Source organism: Staurois parvus, unplaced genomic scaffold (assembly GCF_062004578.1).
Source record: "Staurois parvus isolate SC_StPar_1 unplaced genomic scaffold, SC_StPar_1.0 ptg001037l, whole genome shotgun sequence".
NCBI lineage: Eukaryota > Metazoa > Chordata > Amphibia > Anura > Ranidae > Staurois > Staurois parvus.
In genome coordinates, this window is record NW_028318833.1 from 1,273,985 (window position 1) to 1,293,616 (window position 19,632).

The window sequence follows — 19,632 nt, forward strand, 5'->3', positions numbered from 1 at the left end:
AATTATATATATATATACAGTGGGAGAGATTTACTAAATTTGGAGCATGCAAAATCTAGAAACATAGAAACCAATCAGCTTTCAGGTTTTATTGTCAAAGCTTAATTATTATTATTATACAGGATTTATGGCACCAACAGTTTGCTCAGCGCTTGACAATATAACGGGAGACAATACAGCAACAATACAGTTCAATACAAGAGGGTTAGGAGGGCCCTGATCCTGGGAGCTTACAATCTAGGAGGGAGGGGCTGGTGGTACAAAAGGTAGTAATAGAACCAGCTGACGTTAGAAGCACCAGTATGAATATATATATATACAGTATCTCCCAAACATGTCTCCAGACCTAAACCCTATTGAGCATCTGTGGGGCATCCTCAAACAGAAGGTGGAGGAGCGCAAGGTCTCTAACATCCACCAGCTCTGTGATGTTGTCATGGAGGAGTGGAAGAGGCCTCCAGTGGCAACCTGTGAAGCTCTGGTGACCTCCATGCCCAAGAGGGTTAAGGCAGTGCTGGAAAATAATGGCGGCCATACAAAATATTACCACTTTGGGCCCAATTTGGACCTTGTCACTTAGGGGTGGACTCACTTTTGTTGCCAGCGGTTTAGACATTAATGGCGGTGTGCTGAGATATTTTGAGTGTACAGCAAATTCACATGTTATACAAGCTATACACTGACTATCATATTTACAAAAATGTGAGGGGTGGACTCACTGCTGGGAGATACTGTATATATATATATATATATTGTATACAGTCTGGGGGAGGGGTGGACTCACTGCGGGGAGATACTGTATATTATAAGGGTAGTGCTTTATCTCATAGCATTTCAGAAGTGGGCTTTTTGGTCCTTTCATACCACCTCACCATGACCTAAATGTTTGTGTTGTCCCCTTCTTTTATTACACAGTGCTTTTATTTACATATATTTAAAAGAAAATGTATATTTTTTTACAATGTTAATATTATTTACACAACCCATACAGTATTTATTCAAAACTTGTATTCTAACTCTTACAACCCTGACGAATCATTGTAAAACCTGAAGCGTGTCGTGCTCTTCTTTCTACATTGGAATAAAATCAGGACGTTTTAGAAATGTAACACATTCTAGTTAATGAAAAATAAAACCGGAACAAAGGTCACATCTGAGGTTATAAGGAAGGAGAGCAGTGTAAGAAAATGAGCCAGGATTGTAAAAAGGATAATAAAACATTACAAAGTACAATGTCTTGCAGCACTAACTGCACAAGGGAATGCATTTACTTCAATACCTGCAGGAAGGCTTGGAAACAAGTGCCCACAAGCTGGATTCCAGGACCTGTCACTTACCCTAGGTAGCCTGAACACATCTGACCAAAGAAACATCAAAGCTGTGGTCACAAAAGTGAACTGGAGAGTTGTCACCGTTTTCCACATTCTGGACGGTATGAAGAGCGGTGTCATGGCGGGAAGAGAGGTATGACTGCTCGGCAATAGATACTGATACTGAATGGCATGTAGCTGAATGTTACCTATATGATATCAAAGTTATCATCCTAATAATGTGATTATTGCTGTGTCTGTTGGCAGGGCTGATTTATGGCAAATGTATCATACAGAGGCTAAATGGTTAGCACTTCTGCCTGGAAGTACTCGGGTCCTTGGTTCAAATCCCAACCATGGCACCACCTGCCTGGAGTTTGCATGTTCTCCCTGTGCCTGTGTGGGTTTCCTCCAGGTACTCCAGTTTCCTCCCACACTCCAAAGACATGCTGGCTCCTATCTAAATTGACCCTAGTGTATGTATGAATGTGAGTTAGGGACCTTAGATTGTTCGCCCCTTGAGGGTTAGGGACTGATGTGAATGTACAATATACAGTCAGGTCCATAAATATTGGGACATCAACGCAATTCTAACATTTTTGGCTCTATACACCACCACTAGAGATGAGCGAATTATTCAAAAATTCGGTTCGGCTGATTCGCCGAATTCGCCGAAAAAATTTGCTTTGAGCCGAATATATTCGCTGCGAATTTAACTTATAAAAGGGTGTTTCTAGGCTTCAGAGAGCCTTTATATTAGTGCAGAACACTGTACCTTTAATTTAAATGCCCTTGGAGTCTGCTGGGGAAGAGAAATAATACTGTCAGTCAGTATGACATGCAGATGAGTGCCGTCGATCTTAGAATCACCGCACACTTTACTCATTTGGGCAGTCACGGGGCCAAAACCAGAGTGTGGAGCCACAGTGTGGCGGTGGAGGCAGCAGCAATGGGAGGCCATACAGCACCCTATGACAAAATGGAACCCACCAGCAGTGTGAGGAGACCTGAAAGTGGCACATGGCAGAGTGTGGCGATGGAGACAGCAGCAATGGGAGGCCGTACAGGGACCCATGACACACTCTGGACCTGGCAGCAGCATGAGGAGGCGGTACAGGGGCCCATGACAGATTACGGGCCTGGCAGCAGCATGAGGAGTCGGTACGGGGGCCCATGGCAGATTACGGGCCTGGCAGCAGCATGAGGAGGCGGTACAGGGGCCCATGGCAGAGTGGCGGAGCGTAAGCAGCTAAAATTAAAGGCCATACAGAGGCCTATGTTAAAAAGTCCCCCCAGCAGCAGCGTGGGGAGACGACTATCAAGAGTCCAATGGCAAAGTGGCGGAGCAGAAGCAGCTTCAATTGAAGGCCATACACAGGCCTAGGTTTAAAAGTCCCTCACAGTTAATTCCAATAACGAACTCTACTCCTCCGTGCAATCTACTTGGTGTCTACCCTGGGCAGGTCTGGGTCCAATTTGTGGTAGAGACTGGTTTTGTTCAGCCATGCTTGAGCGAGTAATAACAGGTCTGTGCTGCCCTTTGGTGTCTGGCTTAATGCGCACAACACTGAACGTCCCAGCGTTTGTCAACGATTTGCCGTTAAGTGATGCAAACCCGCTGAACCACGTTCATGAGGAGCCGGTACAGGGGGCCATGAATCAGTATGGACCTGGCAGCAGTGTGAGGAGACCCGAAAGTGGCACATGGTGCAGGGTGGCGGTGGAGGCAGCAGTATTCGGAAGACATACACAGGCCTAGGTTAAAAAGCGGAAGCCGTCAGCAGCGTGAGCAGACGACAGAGACACATGGCGCAGGGTGGCGGTGGATGCAGCAGTATTCGGAAGCCAAACACAGGCCTCGGTTAAAAAGCGGAAGCCGTCAGCAGCGTGAGCAGACGACAGAGGCACATGGCGCAGGGTGGCGGTGGAGGCAGCAGCAATGGAAGGCCATACAGCACCCTATCACAAAATGGAACCCACCAACAGTGTAAGGAGACCTGAAAGTGGCACATGGCAGAGTCTGGCGATGAAGACAGCAGCAATGGGAGGCCGTACAGGGACCCATGACACACTCTGGACCTGGCAGCAGCAAGAGGAGGCGGTACAGGGGCCCATGGCAGAGTGGCGAAGCGTAAGCAGCTTAAATTGAAGGCCATACAGAGGCCTATGTTAAAAAGTCCCCCCAGCAGCAGTGTGGGGAGACGACTATCAAGAGTCCAATGGCAGAGTGGCGGAGCAGAAGCAGCTTCAATTGAAGGCCATACACAGGCCTAGGTTAAAAAGTCCCCCCAGCAGCAGCGTGGGGAGACGACTATCAAGAGTCCAATGGCAGAGTGGCGGAGCGGAAGCAGCTTCAATTGAAGGCCATACACAGGCCTAGGTTAAAAAGTCCCCCCAGCAGCAGTGTGGGGAGACGACTATCAAGAGTCCAACGGCTGAGTGGCGATCCGGGAAGTCAGCGTTGTGATTGCAGATGCAATGCAGAGATTCTATGAGGTAATGCCGTGGGTGCGAAGAAGATCATATACTGTCGTACTTCCATCCATAAGACGGAACAACCTGCGAACCGGGAGCTTTATTGCCCTGACCCGCTGAGCAGCTTCTGGGATACCCAAGAGTTTGGCTTCTGTGGGGAATATGGTTGAAAACTGAAACTTAAAGGCATGTTGACAGAAGGGCACCAGTGTCAGTGCTCCGGAGGGAATATAGCTTCAAAGCTGACACTTAAAGGTATATCGACGGTCAGAGACCACAGGAAGTGGAGCTTGCGTCTTAAATCGACTGAATGTGGCAGACGTGAAACGTCTACGGGCCGTATATGAAACGGGTTGTTCCTCTTTCTGGAATAAGTGTTGGAAATGGCCACTCTTTTTGGTGTGGCGTTTTGTCTATTTAATTCCGATAACGGACTCTACTCCTCCGTGCAATCTAGTTACGAGACCCTGGGCAGGTCTGGGTCCAATTTGTGGTAGAGACTGGTTTTGTTCAGCCATGCTTGAGCGAGTAATAACAGGTCTGTGCTGCCCTTTGGTGTCTGGCTTAATGCGCACAACACTGAACGTCCCAGCGTTTGTCAACGATTTGCCGTTAAGTGATGCAAACCCGCTGAACCACGTTCATGAGGAGCCGGTACAGGGGGCCATGAATCAGTATGGACCTGGCAGCAGTGTGAGGAGACCCGAAAGTGGCACATGGCGCAGGGTGGCGGTGGAGGCAGCAGTATTCGGAAGACATACACAGGACTAGTTTAAAAAGCGGAAGCCATCAGCAGCGTGAGCAGACGACAGAGGCACATGGCGCAGGGTGGCGGTGGAGGCAGCAGTATTCGGAAGCCATACACAGGCCTAGGTTTAAAACTGGAACCCAGCAGCGTGAGCAGACGACAGAGGCACATGGCAGAGGATGGATCTGGCAGCAGTATGAGAAGGCGGTAAAGGGGCCCGTGGCACAGTGTGGTGATAGGGGCTACAGCAACTGGATGCCAGAAAGTGGCCGATAGGGCTATATACTGCATGGAATTATAAAGTTGTAAAGACAGCGGCCTATAAGGCTATACACACTATAACAATCATGACTTGATTGACCATTGGCCTATAAGGCTATACACAGCATGAATATCATGACTTATTCTGAGAGTGGTTTGGAAGGCTATATACAAAAAGTAATTCATGAGCTGTCCGGACAGCGGACAATAAGTACATATATACAAATCAATTCATCAGCTGTCCAGCCAGCGGCCTCAAAGGCAACACATATAGAAAGCAATTCATGAGCTGTTCAGACAGCGGCCTCTAAGGCGACAGATATACAAAGCAATTCCCGAGGTGTTCAGGGAGCGGCCTGAACGGCTAGGTTATTACTAAATATATTTTTGTGGCCAAACATCGGCCTATAAATAGATGTCTACACAGTGACAAAAAATTATGTCGCCAGACAGCGGCCCCTAAGGCGACAGATATACAAAGCAATTCCCGAGGTGTTCAGTGAGCGGCTTGAACGGCTAGGTTATTACTAAATATATCTTTCTGGCCAAACATCGGCCTATAAATAGATGTCTACACAGTGACAAAAAAGTAGGTTGCCTTACAGCGGCGTATCCTACAAATTGACATTATAAGAAATGGTTTAGACCAAAAAAAAAACTTTGATGCGATGCTATACCTTAGTAGATTGTGGAAAGTCGACAAGTCAAGCGTAACTGTGTACATTACAGAAAATCTTAACATAACAAACAAACATGTGGCCAAACCGTGACCGATACAACAAGTTAACAATGTAAGAAACAGGAGGGGGCCAAACCGTGGCCAATAAATAAACAGTCCACCTCATTGATGAGATGGACAACACGTGTCAAATAAATATTTAAAAAAATTGCTATTCCATCGGTCTGGAACTGGTCGACTATAAATAATTAAAAAGTTTAAATTCATGTGACAGTCGTCCAGCGAAGTATAACTAATTTAAAAACCCCAATTCATGAGGGGCCCGACCTACTGTATAAGTCATTAAAAATATGCAAAAAATGAGTCGGCCGACCAGCAGCCTCTCAATAAAATATATATACAAATGTACGGATCAGGTGGAGGTCTTCCATTTGTCCCTAATAACATGTTTGGGGCATGATTCATGGCGGATTTAGTCAGTTGTGTCAGGAACTGGTGGTTTGAAATCCAGACTAATCCACGCCTGATTCATTTTCACAAACGTGAGTCTCTCCACACTTTGGGTGGACAGTCGTGTCCTCCGCGGAGTTACAATACCTCCTGCCGCACTAAACACGCGCTCCAATGCCACGCTACTGGCCGGGCATGACAGCCTTTCAAGGGCAAATTCAGCTAGTTGGGGCCAAAGGTCAAGTTTCGTTGCCCAGTAGTCAAGGGGATTGTCTACCTCGGTTGGCAGGGTGCTGTCCAAGTAGGCCCAAGCCTGTTGTTTGAGGTCCTGCTCCAGGTCCACCTGATGCTGCTGCTGCTGCTGCTGCGGCTGGATAGTAGTTTCCTCACTGCGCTGGTGAAGAAAGCTACTCATCATCGACTGCAGACTGAGGCAGCCGCTGCTGGTGGAGCTGCCACTGCTCCTACCACCCCACCCCTCCCCTGCTGCCATGGCAGCGGAACGCGAGCGCACAGGGCCCACAGTGTCTGAGGATGGACGTTGGCGCAGAAAGGCAGAGACCAACTGACTACATAGGTGGTTTTTATAGTACGTTATTTTGGCCTCCCTCTCAGCAGGTGTGAAAAAGGCCACCATTTTTGAACGGTAGCGAGGGTCCAACAAGGTGGACAGCCAAAAGTCATCCCTCTGTCTGATGGTTATTATTCGGCTGTCGCTATGCAAGCAACCGAGCATGCTATGGGCCATTTGTGCCAAGGAATGTGAGGGACTCCCTGCCTCCATCTCCACAGCATACTGCCACGGTGCGTCTGGGTCCTCTGTCTCCTCCTCCTCCTCTACCAGATGCTCCTGCTCCTCCACTCCTGTCCGCTGAGTGGAAAAACCACCCATTTCACTCAATAATTCCTGAGCACCAATGTCCTCCTCTACCTCCTCCTCTTCTTCCTGTCCTGCCCCCACAGGGGTCATGTGGCATTGAGATCTGTGCGCCACGTCTACCGCACCCTGACCAGCCATTGTTAACAGCATTTGTTCCAGGACGTGCAACAGAGGAATGACGTCGTTCATCCCATAGTCCTGCCGACTCACGAATAGCGTGGCCTCCTCAAAGGGCCTGAGCAAGCGTCAGGTGTCACGCATGAGCTGCCAATGGCTGACATCGAAGTTACACAGGGGAGTACCTTTATCCGCTTGTAACATCAGGATATCGGTGATGGCCTTTCGCTGTTCGTAAAGGCGGTCTAACATGTGTAGGATTGAATTCCACCTTGTTGCAACGTCGCAGATCAGGCGATGCTGTGGAATTCCGTTCTGCCACTGCAGCTCAAGGAGGGTGTGCTTTGCGGTGTAGGAATGGCTGAAATGCATGCAAAGTTTACGTGACATTTTAAGGATGTCTTGCAGTGGGATGGTGGATTTTAGGAACCGCTTGACAACCAGATTGAACACGTGAGCCATGCATGGCGCATGGCACAACCTTCCTTGACGCAGAGCAGACACCATGTTCTTTCCGTTGTCGGTCAACATGGTTCCGATTTTCAGTTTGCGCGGAGACAACCATCTGTCGATTTCTCTGTTCATTACACTCAGAAGTTCCTCCCCTGTGTGACTACGTTCGCCAAGGCATAGCAGGTGCAGCACAGCGTGACACCGTTGCGCCCTGCACATGTGATATGCCGGTCGGGTAATGGGACTTGGCACGGGGGTGGCGGTTGAGGACACGGCGGAAGAAGAGGTGGTAGAGGCGGACATGTTTGCTGGACCAAGGACGTGCAAACGTGGAGGCAAAAGCGTCGTGACCTGTCCAAGTTGCTGGTGCGGCTGTGCCGGCACCACGTTCACTCAGTGTGCCGTAAATGACATGTACTGTCCCTGACCGTAGTTACAGCTCCACACGTCGGCGCTGCCGTGCACTTTGGCAGAGACCGACATGCTCAAAGACTGGCCCACCATCTCTTCTACATGTGAATGCAGGGCTGGCACTGCCTTTTTGGCGAAGAAATCCCGGCTTGGCACTCTCCACCGCGGCGCGGCACAAGCCATCATTTCTCGGAAAGGTGCTGAGTCCACCACTTGGAAAGGGAGGGACTGCAGCACCAGCAACTTGGACAGGAGGACATTCAGCTTCTGCACCGTCGGGTGCGTGCTCGCAAACTGTTGTCTCTTGGAAACGGATTCCAAGAAAGACTGCTGACGGAATCCGTGAAGAGGAGTAGCAGGAGAAGGAGCATCTGAACAAGCGGAAGATGCCAACGAGCGACAACTCCCCTCAGCAGAGGTGTTGGAGCCTTGACTGGCTGATAGAGGGCGATTGACGTCGGGTGACGGAGCAAGTAACGGAGCGGGTGATGGAGCGGGGGCTGGGGAAGGCAGAACCGCCGTATCTTTATCACGGTTTTCCCAGGCCACCGAATGGCGACGCTGCATATGCTGACGCAACGCTGTAGTCCCAACATGGGCCCCCTGGCCACGCTTGACTTTCTGGCCACATAGTCGACATACGGCTACGTTTACTTCCTCGGGCGGCTTGATGAAAAATTGCCACACCGCCGAGTAGGAAACTTTGCCCCCGCTACTCCTCACTGGCAGACTGCTACTTCCTCCGTGCACACCGGCACCACTACTGGCCGTGGTGGTAGGCTGCAGTGGAGCTGGTGCTCTACTCCGTGGCTGTTTGCCTCCACTGACACTGCTGCGACCCTGCTGCCTCCTGGGCAACCCACCGACTGTTTTGCTCGCTGCCAAGCTGGCACCCTCTTCTCCTGATGATGCGGAAGCAATAGCCTGATGACGACAAGGCTGCCAAGTGCGATCAGCCTCATCATCATCAATTAGGGTCTCCGCCTCACTACTAGCCCCCTCGGCTGCGTGTGGGTCAGGAGACAGACCTGTCTCTAGACCGGCTACCGAGCCACTCTCCTCGCCAGTACTTCTTCGCCTGGCTGCTGAAGAGGCGGATGTCTCCCCCCGTTCCTGACCACCCTCTGTTAGCTCTTCCTCACTGTACAGTGGGGCTGAGCCCACAGCATGCGATACTTCGCTTGGTGAGGGAACACCAAAGGACAGGGGCAGGTAGAGGACACGTGATTTCAGTGGGCTTGCTCCTGGGCCATGCCAACTAACGGTTGTGTCTGACGTACCCACCGACCGTTGGCTGTAGGTGTCAGAGGTGACCTGGGAAGAGGAAGACGACCGAGCCAACCAATCGATGATGGCAGGGTTGTCGGTGGAGACACGACCGCTGGATGACACCGGGAGCACTGGCCTCTGGCTGCGACTAGTGCTGCCTCGACCCCTTCCTCTGCTGCCACGTCTGCTCGCTCCTAAAACATTGCCTCCTCTGCCACTCCTCTGCGTGTTGTCTGACATAATCTTTAATTCAATAAGCACCCCAAAAATAACGTAACGATTCTGTGTCCCTGAGTAACAATTCTGTGTCCCTGAGTAACGATTCTGTGTCCCTGAGTAACGATTCTGTGTCCCTCAGTAACGATTCTGTGCCCCTCAGTAACGATTCTGTGTCCCTGAGTAACAATTCTGTGTCCCTGAGTAACAATTCTGTGTCCCTGAGTAACAATTATGTGTCCCTGAGTAACGATTCTGTGTCCCTGAGTAACGATTCTGTGTCCTTCAGTAACGATTCTGTGTCCCTCAGTAACGATTCTGTGTCCCTGAGTAACAATTCTGTGTCCCTGAGTAACAATTCTGTGTCCCTGAGTAACGATTCTGTGTCCCTCAGTAACGATTCTGTGTCCCTGAGTAACGATTCTGTGTCCCTGAGTAACAATTCTGTGTCCCTCAGTAACGATTCTGTGTCCCTGAGTAACGATTCTGTGTCCCTGAGTAACAATTCTGTGTCCCTGAGTAACGATTCTGTGTCCCTGAGTAACGATTCTGTGTCCCTCAGTAACAATTCTGTGTCCCTGAGTAACGATTCTGTGTCCCTGAGTAACGATTCTGTGTCCCTGAGTAACAATTCTGTGTCCCTGAGTAACAATTCTGTGTCCCTGAGTAACTAATCTGTGTCCCTGAGTAACGATTCTGTGTCCCTGAGTAACGATTCTGTGTCCCTCAGTAACAATTCTGTGTCCCTGAGTAACAATTCTGTGACCCTGAGTAACGATTCTGTGTCCCTGAGTAACAATTCTGTGTCCCTGAGTAACGATTCTGTGTCCCTGAGTAAAAATTCTGTGTCCCTGAGTAACAATTCTGTGTCTGTCCCTGAGTAACGATTCTGTGTCCCTGAGTAACAATTCTGTGTCCCTGAGTAACAATCCTGTGTCCCTGAGTAACGATTCTGTGTCCCTAAGTAACGATTCTGTGTCCATGAGTAACGATTCTGTGTCTGTCCCTGAGTAACGATTCTGTGTCCCTGAGTAACAATTCTGTGTCCCTGAGTAACAATTCTGTGTCCCTGAGTAACGATTCTGTGTCCCTAAGTAACGATTCTGTGTCCCTGAGTAACGATTCTGTGGCCCTAAAGTCTCTGTGGCCCTAACTCTGTCCCTCAATACAGACAGGTCTGTCTCTCTTGAATGACCGGAGGCTAATGGAGAATTCTAAGATGGCCGCGATTTATAGCTCCACCATTACACAGTGCTGGCTGGCTGGCTGCTGATTGGCTAATGCGATCACATGTCATGAATGAATGCATTATGGGTCAGCGCGCCTTGTCTGCGCGCCTTCCCAGAGATCCCCGCTCCGTCGCCACACATGTCGCCGCCATTTTTGGGAAAATTTGATTCGTGCATCCGAAGTTTGCTAATTTTCGGATTCGGCGCAAATCGAATTTTTCCCAATCTTCAAAACGAATTCCACTTCGCCATGTTCGATCCGCTCATCTCTATTTGTGATGTTCTGAAGATTGCCAAAGGATTATATTTGCTGGAGGCAGGCCCAGACAGGCCATGGGGCACACCGGGCAGTTGCCAAAAGGGACCAAGCCTGCCTGGACAGGAGGGGTTGCAGGGGTGGCATATAGTGGAATTGATCAGTCCATTTCCCTCCTGCCACAGCTGAATGTCCGCTTCTCATCCTCACCCTCCTGCAGGCATTCAGCGACTGCAGGAGACAGATTGGTTCCTCTATATGCTGCCCCATCGCCCCTCCTATCCATCTTCTTCCTGCTGGCCCTGGGCCCCTGTCCTTTTTATTGGTCCCCTTGTACTCTTCTCTACCCCCCCTCCTCCCTGTCAGGATGGAGAGCGGGTAAGGAGGTTGGTAAATATGTCATTTACTGGCCCCCTCCTTGTCCAAATGGACCATCAGTGATTGATACCGATCACTGACTTTGCCCATTCATAACTGAGGCATAGCAAACTATGTTTACTATACTTCAGTTTGTGAATGAACAGGAAGCTCTGTGCAGAGCTATTGATGCAAAGAAGGAGACTGAGGGCTGTGTCCTCAATCTCCTTTTTCTGTCTCAAAGGTGAGATGTCAGAGGTGTGTTATATCACCAAAGCCCCCAAGAGGGCTCCTAAAAAATGTGTAAAAAGTATTAAAAAATAAAATTGTAAAACAAAATGTTAAAAAATAATTTAAAAAAACTGCTGACACCAGGGTTGCACTTGTGGCTGTGCCCTGGTGTTCCACCACCTAGCTCCAAGGGAAGGGCTCCCAGTCTCAGGACTGCTCAGTCTGAAATGCCTGGGCCTATTTTTTGTCCCAGTCTGGGCCTAGGTGGAAGGCATGGTCTGGAGGAGGATCTTTTTTTTATCTTAAGGATCTACCTGTGGATGCTGGGTGGCAGACAGTTATTGGGACATTGTGAGCAAAGACTTTGCTGTGGACTATTAGTTGTGCAAGTGCCAGAAGTGAATTATGTCCCAGAAGCTACTATATGGACTGGGGCTGCTCTGATAGAATTCTAGATATACTGGCCATATCCTGTTACCTCCAGAATAGGCTGTTATAGAGAAGATTAGTAAGAGGTTTGTCCTCCCATTACATGCTATTAACATTCTAGAGTATCCTGTGTCCCTAAAACTCTCTCCTATTAAAGCTCTTTGGCAATAAATACTAAAAAAGAAATCCCCTAGACTGACCCTGAATTGTTGGTGTGGGTTGGACTGCGCTTGTGTGACTGGGGACCTCTGTACTATATTGGGAGACCTGGGTATACTCTCAGCAGCCCCTTTAGGGGTAAGCACTACATAGGGGGATGTGATCAGGGTCGCCCAGTGCCTGCGGCAAGGATCCAGAACTGCACCCCCACTGTTATCACATGCGGTAGAGTGAGTGTACCACCCTGCATCTATTCTTTTCCCCCTTGCTTCTTTGTGCCCAGGGCAGCTGCTCCTGCTGCCCACCCCTTGCCCCAGCCCTGGGTGTGATGCTCTTCAAAGTCCTTTGACAGCACGACCTGTACATAGGTTTATAAGATATTAATAGAAGTCTCAACGCAGTCATAAGTCAGAATGTAATTGCTGTCATCCTGCAAATCTTTGTAATGAAATACAGCGGTGCTCAGTCTATTTGATTATGAAAAGGGATATACACTCACCGGCCACTTTATTAGGTCCACCTAGCTAGTACCGGGGTGGACCCCCTTTTGCTTTCAAAACTGCCTTCATCTTTCATGGCAAAGATTCAACAAGGTGATGGAAATATTCCTCATAAATTTTGATCCATATTGACATGATGGCATCACGCATTTGCTGCAGATTTGTCGGCTGCACATCCATGATGCGAATCTCCCGTTCCACCACATCCCAAAGGTGCTCTATTGGATTGAGATCTGATGACTGTGGAGGCCATTGGAGTCCAGTGATCTCATTGTCATGTTCAAACCAGTGTGAGATGATTTGAGCTTTGTGACATGGTGCATTATCCTGCTGGAAGGAGCCATCAGAAGATGGGGACACTGGAGTCATAAAGGGATGGACATGGTCAGCAACAATACTCAGGAAGGCCGTGGCATTTAAATGATGCTATTGGTACTAAGGGGCCTAAAGTGTGCCAACACATCCCCCATATCATGACACCACCAGCCTGAACCATTGATACAAAGCAGAATGGATCCATAATTTCATGTTGTTTATTGCCAAATCCTGACGCTACCATCTGAATGTCATAGCTGAAATCCAGACTCATCAGACCAGGCAATGTTTTTCCAATCCTCTATTGTCCAATTTTGGTGAGTCTGTGTGAATTGCAGCCTCCATTTCCTGTTCTTAGCTGACAGGAGTGACACCCAGTATGGTCTTCTGCTGCTGTAGCCCATATGCTTCAAGATTTGATATGTTGTGCATTCAGAGATTGTATTCTGCATACCTTGGCTGTAACGAGTAGTTATTTGTGTTACTGTTGCTTTTCTATCATCTTGAACCAGTCTGCCCATTCTCCTCTGACCTCTGACCTCAACAAGGCATTTTCCTCCACACAACTGCCGCTCACTGGATATTTTCTCTTTTTCGGACCATTCTCTGGAAACCCTAGAGATGGTTCTGTGTGAAAATCCCAGTAGATCAGCAGTTTTTTTAATACTCAGACCAGCCCGTCTGGCTCCAACAACTATGCCACATTCAAAGTCACTTAAATCCCTTTTCTTCTCCATTCTGATGCTCCGTTTGAACTTCAGCAAGTCGTCTTTACCACGTCTAGATGCCTAAATGCATTGAGTTGATGCCATGTGATTGGCTGAATAGCAATTTGTGTTACCAAGCAATTGAACAGGCGGACCTAATAAAGTGGCCGGTGAGTGTATAGCATATTGTTCTAGGTAAGATTAGCTTCACTGAACATCTAATTTTATTCACTTATGTTTATTTTCACACATTCAATTATGAATCAATACGTACAAAATAATACAACTAATCTTCCTTTTTTAAAAATCTTCTGTCAGATTGAACCATCTCAGAGGCACATTGTTGGGATCTTCTCCAGATCTTCTAGCGATGATTACTCTTGGCTGGTGGAACTCCTGACCTCAGAATATTTCAGAAAGACGATCCGGGAAGTCAGAACTTGTCACATCACCAACTATGGATTCCAACAGTTTGTGAATGATTTGTCTCAGTGCACATTTGGGATTCTGTATCACACGAAGAACAGAGGAAGAATCAACATCACAGATGTCACCAGCTCCCTGTATGATGAAGAGTTGGAACATCTCAAGAGCATGCTTGGTACAGAATACAGCAAACTGATTGTTGGATAGGACATGGCCAAACTGAGTAACCAGACAGTCCTCCTTCTTGGATAGGAGCTACTAATGAACATACGCACACAATATACAGCAATCATCACAACATCAGTACACATACATCTAAGGCCAGAAATCATGGCGTTTCCTACACGAGACAGTGAAGACCTTTCTAGGCCTGTAACTGGCTCGAGTATAGGACTTCTAAAAGAGACCTTGCCACCAACCTAAAAAAAATTGCAGTTAAATGCACCAAAACATCAGGAATTTAACATGACTACTTGCAGAGTTGTTCTCCTTTCCCCAAACATTTTTTTTTTTTTAAATCTTCCTTTGAACTTGCTAGGATATTTTACTATTCGGTTCTGTATCACAGTCCCTCCCGACTACCATGTCACGGCCAACTCTTCTTCAATTTAACTTCAAATATTATATACTATATTATTGTTTTAAGTTTTCACCTTTTTAAGCATGACTTACAGATAATTTTATGCTGTTTATAAAAATCTATACTCTACAAATAATACTTACAGATAATATGAGGGTTGCACCGATGCCAACACCAATATCGGTGCCGATACCAAGTACTTACACAAGTAGTCGTGCTTGTACCCAGGGGCGGGCTGACCATTTGGAAATTCGGGCACTGCCCGATGGCCCGGGGTCAGTAGGGGGCCCCATGAGAGGCCCCTGGTACCTTTTTCATAGGCTTTTTTGAGTTTGAGCAAGGACACAGGGGCGGACTGACAACTCATGGGGCCCTCGGGCAAATAAGAGATCATGGGGCCCCTGTGTCCTTGCCCAAACTCAAAAAAGCCTATGAAAAAGGTACCAGGGGCATCTCATGGGGCCCCATAATGACCCCAGGCCCTCGGGCAGTGCCCGAGTTTCCAAATGGTCAGTCCGCCCTTGCAGGGGCCCCATGATCCCCTATTGCCCAGGGGCCCCATGATTTGTCAGTCCGCCCCTGCTTGTACCCAATACCTGAAACCAATACCTTTGCGGTGTGATTTGAGCCCATGCAAAACATTGCATGCTCCTATCGCACTACAAAGGTCAAAGGTGCCAGTACTTGTACTCGCCGGAAAAAAAAACATATCGGTGAAGCCCTAGATAATATCCACAACACTGAACTCATGGACATCATATTATTGTAAGTTTACAAATTTTGAAAGATGATTGATAGCTAGTTTTGTACTGTTTATATACTTTTTTAAATACTTAAAGTGTTACTAAACCCTGAACCCTGCATTCACTATATCCGCTCTCCCCGGACCCTGCATTCACTATATCCGCTCTCCCCGGACCCCGCATTCAGTATATCTGCTCTCCCCGGACCCCACATTCACTATATCTGCTCTCCCCGGACCCCGCATTCACTATATCCGCTCTCCCCGGACCCTGCATTCACAATATCCGCTCTCCCCGGACCCTGCATTCACTATATCCACTCTCCCCGGACCCTGCATTCACTATATCCGCTCTCCCCAGACCCTGCATTCATTATATCCGCTCTCCCTGGACCCCGCATTCACTATATCCACTCACTCCAGACCCTGCATTCACTATATCCACTCACCCCGGACCCTGCATTCACTATATCCACTCTCCCCGGACCCCGCATTCACTATATCCGCTCTCCCCGGACCCCGCATTCACTATATCCGCTCTCCCTGGACCCCGCATTCACTATATCCGCTCTCCCCGGACCCCGCATTCACTATATCCGCTCTCCCCGGACCCTTTATTCACTATATCCGCTCTCCCCGGACCCTGCATTCACTATATCCGCTCTCCCCGGACCCTGCATTCACTATATCCGCTCTCCCCGGACCCTGCATTCACTATATCCGCTCTCCCCGGACCCCGCATTCACTATATCCGTCTCCCCGGACCCTGCATTCACTATATCCGCTCTCCCCGGACCCTGCATTCACTATATCCGCTCTCCCCGGACCCCGCATTCACTATATCCAGTCTCCCCGAACCCCGCATTCACTATATTCGGTCTCCCCAGACCCCGCATTCATTATATCCACTCTCCCCGGACCCTGCATTCACCATATCCGCTCTCCCTGGACCCTGCATTCACTATATTCGCTCTCCCCAGACCCTGCATTCACTATATTCGGGTCTCCCCGGACCCCGCATTCACTATATCTGCTCTCCCTGGACCCTGCATTCACTATATTCGGTCTCCCCGGACCCTGCATTCACTATATCTGGTCTCCTGAACCCTGCATTCACTATATCCACTCTACCCAGACCCTGCATTCCCTATATCTGCTCTCCCTGGACTCTGCATTCACTATATCCGCTCTCCCCGGACCCTGCATTCCCTATATCTGCTCTCCCTGGACTCTGCATTCACTATATCCGCTCTCCCCGGACCCTGCATTCACTATATCCCCTCTCCCCGGACCCTGCTTTCATTATATCTGATCTCCCCAGACCCCGCATTCACTATATCCACTCTACCCGGACCCTGCATTCATTATATCCGCTCTCCCCGGACCTCGCATTCACTATATCTGGTCTCCCTGGACCATGCATTCATTATATCCACTCTCCCCAGACCCCGCATTCACTATATCTGGTCTCCCCGGACCCTGCATTCATTATATCCGCTCTCCCCAGACCCCGCATTCACTATATCTGGTCTTCCCAGACCCCGCATTCACTGTATCCGCTCTCCCCGGACCCCGCATTCACTATATCCGCTCTCCCCGGACCCCGCATTCACTATATCTGGTCTCCCCGGACCCTGCATTCACTATATCCGCTCTCCCCAGACCCTGCATTCACTATATCTGGTCTCCTCGGACCCTGCATTCACTATATTCGCTCTCTCACAGTACACAGAACATCAAAATACAATTATTTTAGTAAATATAAACGGCTAAATACTTTTTCTCACCAGCAGTTAGAGCAGTCTTGTGACTTCAGCAGAGCATTGGTTAAAACTTGTAGGAGTTTTCTTTCTACACTAGGAGGATGCTAAAACCCTGAACCCTGCATTCACTATATCCGCTCTCCCCGGACCCTGCATTCACTATATCCGCTCTCCCCGGACCCCGCATTCAGTATATCTGCTCTCCCCGGACCCCACATTCACTATATCTGCTCTCCCCGGACCCCGCATTCACTATATCCGCTCTCCCCGGACCCTGCATTCACAATATCCGCTCTCCCCGGACCCTGCATTCACTATATCCACTCTCCCCGGACCCTGCATTCACTATATCCGCTCTCCCCAGACCCTGCATTCATTATATCCGCTCTCCCCGGACCCCGCATTCACTATATCCACTCACTCCAGACCCTGCATTCACTATATCCACTCACCCCGGACCCTGCATTCACTATATCCACTCTCCCCGGACCCCGCATTCACTATATCCGCTCTCCCCGGACCCCGCATTCACTATATCCGCTCTCCCTGGACCCCGCATTCACTATATCCGCTCTCCCCGGACCCCGCATTCACTATATCCGCTCTCCCCGGACCCTTTATTCACTATATCCGCTCTCCCCGGACCCTGCATTCACTATATCCGCTCTCCCCGGACCCTGCATTCACTATATCCGCTCTCCCCGGACCCCACATTCACTATATCCGCTCTCCCTGGACCCCGCATTCACTATATCCGCTCTCCCCGGACCTGCATTCACTATATCCGCTCTCCCCGGACCCCGCATTCACTATATCCGCTCTCCCCAGACCCCGCATTCACTATATCTGGTCTCCCCGGACCCTGCATTCACTATATCCGCTCTCCCCAGACCCTGCATTCACTATATCTGGTCTCCTCGGACCCTGCATTCATTATATCCACTCTCCCCAGACCCCGCATTCACTATATCTGGTCTCCCCGGACCCTGCATTCATTATATCCGCTCTCCCCGGACCCCGCATTCACTATATCCGCTCTCCCCAGACCCCGCATTCACTATATCCGCTCTCCCCGGACCCCGCATTCACTATATCCGCTCTCCCCGGACCCCGCATTCACTATATCTGGTCTCCCCGGACCCTGCATTCACTATATCCGCTCTCCCAGACCCTGCATTCACTATATCTGGTCTCCTCGGACCCTGCATTCACTATATCCGCTCTCCCCGGACCCTGCATTCACTATATCCGCTCTCTCACAGTACACAGAACATCAAAATACAATTATTTTAGTAAATATAAACGGCTAAATACTTTTTCTCACCAGCAGTTAGAGCAGTCTTGTGACTTCAGCAGAGCACTGGTTAAAACTTGTAGGAGTTTTCTTTCTACACTAGGAGGATGCAGAACCCCCAACCTCTGTCTGGACAGTGCTGATTGGCCCTGTGCTGATCACATGCACTCTCCCAAGAAAACAAAAAACCTCTCTAGCACTGCACACTAAACGGAGCATGTACAGAATGGCTATGGGTTCAGTCTGTCTTATTGGGCAGACATTTAAACAAGAGGAGGGGCAGAGAAGACAGGATCAAACAGCCTTTTTACAACGCAGAGTATTAACCCCTTAGGTTCCACAGTGAGTATAACAAGCATGCTTCACTGCATCTACAGACTGATTGGACTGTTGGGGGTTTAGTAACACTTTAAGGATAATATCCATAAATTAATTATCCATATGTACTGCATGTTTACCTTTGTTTGTCTTTTTTTTTTTTCAAAAGTTTCAAAATATAGATTTAAATATATTATTTAGCAAATTATGAAAACATAATATTTCATATTTACATAACAAAAACTGTTTTTATCTTTTCTTAAGGTCCTTTCATAATAAAGAAACAACATATACACAGGACCTCTATATAGTCCCTCTAAGACACAAGACATTAGAGGTGACATTTCCATTCAATTCATACATCTTACATAAGGAGAGTCATTGAAAGGACATTGCTGATTGGACAGATACTTCCAACAATACAGATGATGAAATAGATCATTACAATGTAGCTATAATAATTGCCGGCTCTCCTCCTCTGTGCCCAGGGATGGATAATGTGATCGTGCTGGTCGATGATCTGCAGGACAGCAGAGATCAGGAGAAGACACGGATCCTGCAGAACCAGCCCAGTATTGGAAGGTGGAACCACCTCCTCCTCGTATCACAAACAGAGAAAGCTGATAAAATGGAAATTGTAAGGAAACTGAAGAGTATAAAGCAATTTTGTCATCCTTCAGGTAATTTTCCTTTAATTCTATGATCCCTGTCTATTGTTGGTGTAATCGGGAAATTTCACAACGCGGATGTGTTTAGTAAGGATTTAGTTAGGGTCCTTAAAGACCCGGGGGCACCCCTGAACACCAATCCTTAAAGTGTTACTAAACCCCCAACAGTACAATCAGTCTGTAGATGCAGGAAAGCATGCTTGTTATACTCAGTGTGGAACCTAAGGGGTTCATCCTCTGCATTGTGTTGTTTGGAATGAAGGAGAGGATCAGAGAAGACAGGATCAGTGTCCCCCTCTTATCTCCTGATAATACATATTGTGTGGAGGCACTATGCACATGCTCAGTTTGGTGTGTATTGCTAGAGAGGGTTTTTTTTTTTTCTTGGG

General features: G+C 48.4%; 1 protein-coding gene across 1 annotated transcript in view; it reads left to right on the top strand.

Annotated features, from left to right (window-relative positions):
• LOC149441015 (uncharacterized) overlaps nucleotides 1-19,255 on the top strand; it is a gene marked incomplete at its 3' end in the record, with an annotated part of 73,510 nt that extends 54,255 nt beyond the window's left edge. Inside the window, 2 exon segments of the mRNA XM_089657892.1 lie at nucleotides 13,771-14,053; nucleotides 19,064-19,255. Of these exon segments, the coding sequence (XP_089514018.1) occupies nucleotides 13,771-14,053; nucleotides 19,064-19,255 (475 nt within the window).
• Nucleotides 19,256-19,632: the final 377 nt, after the last annotated feature.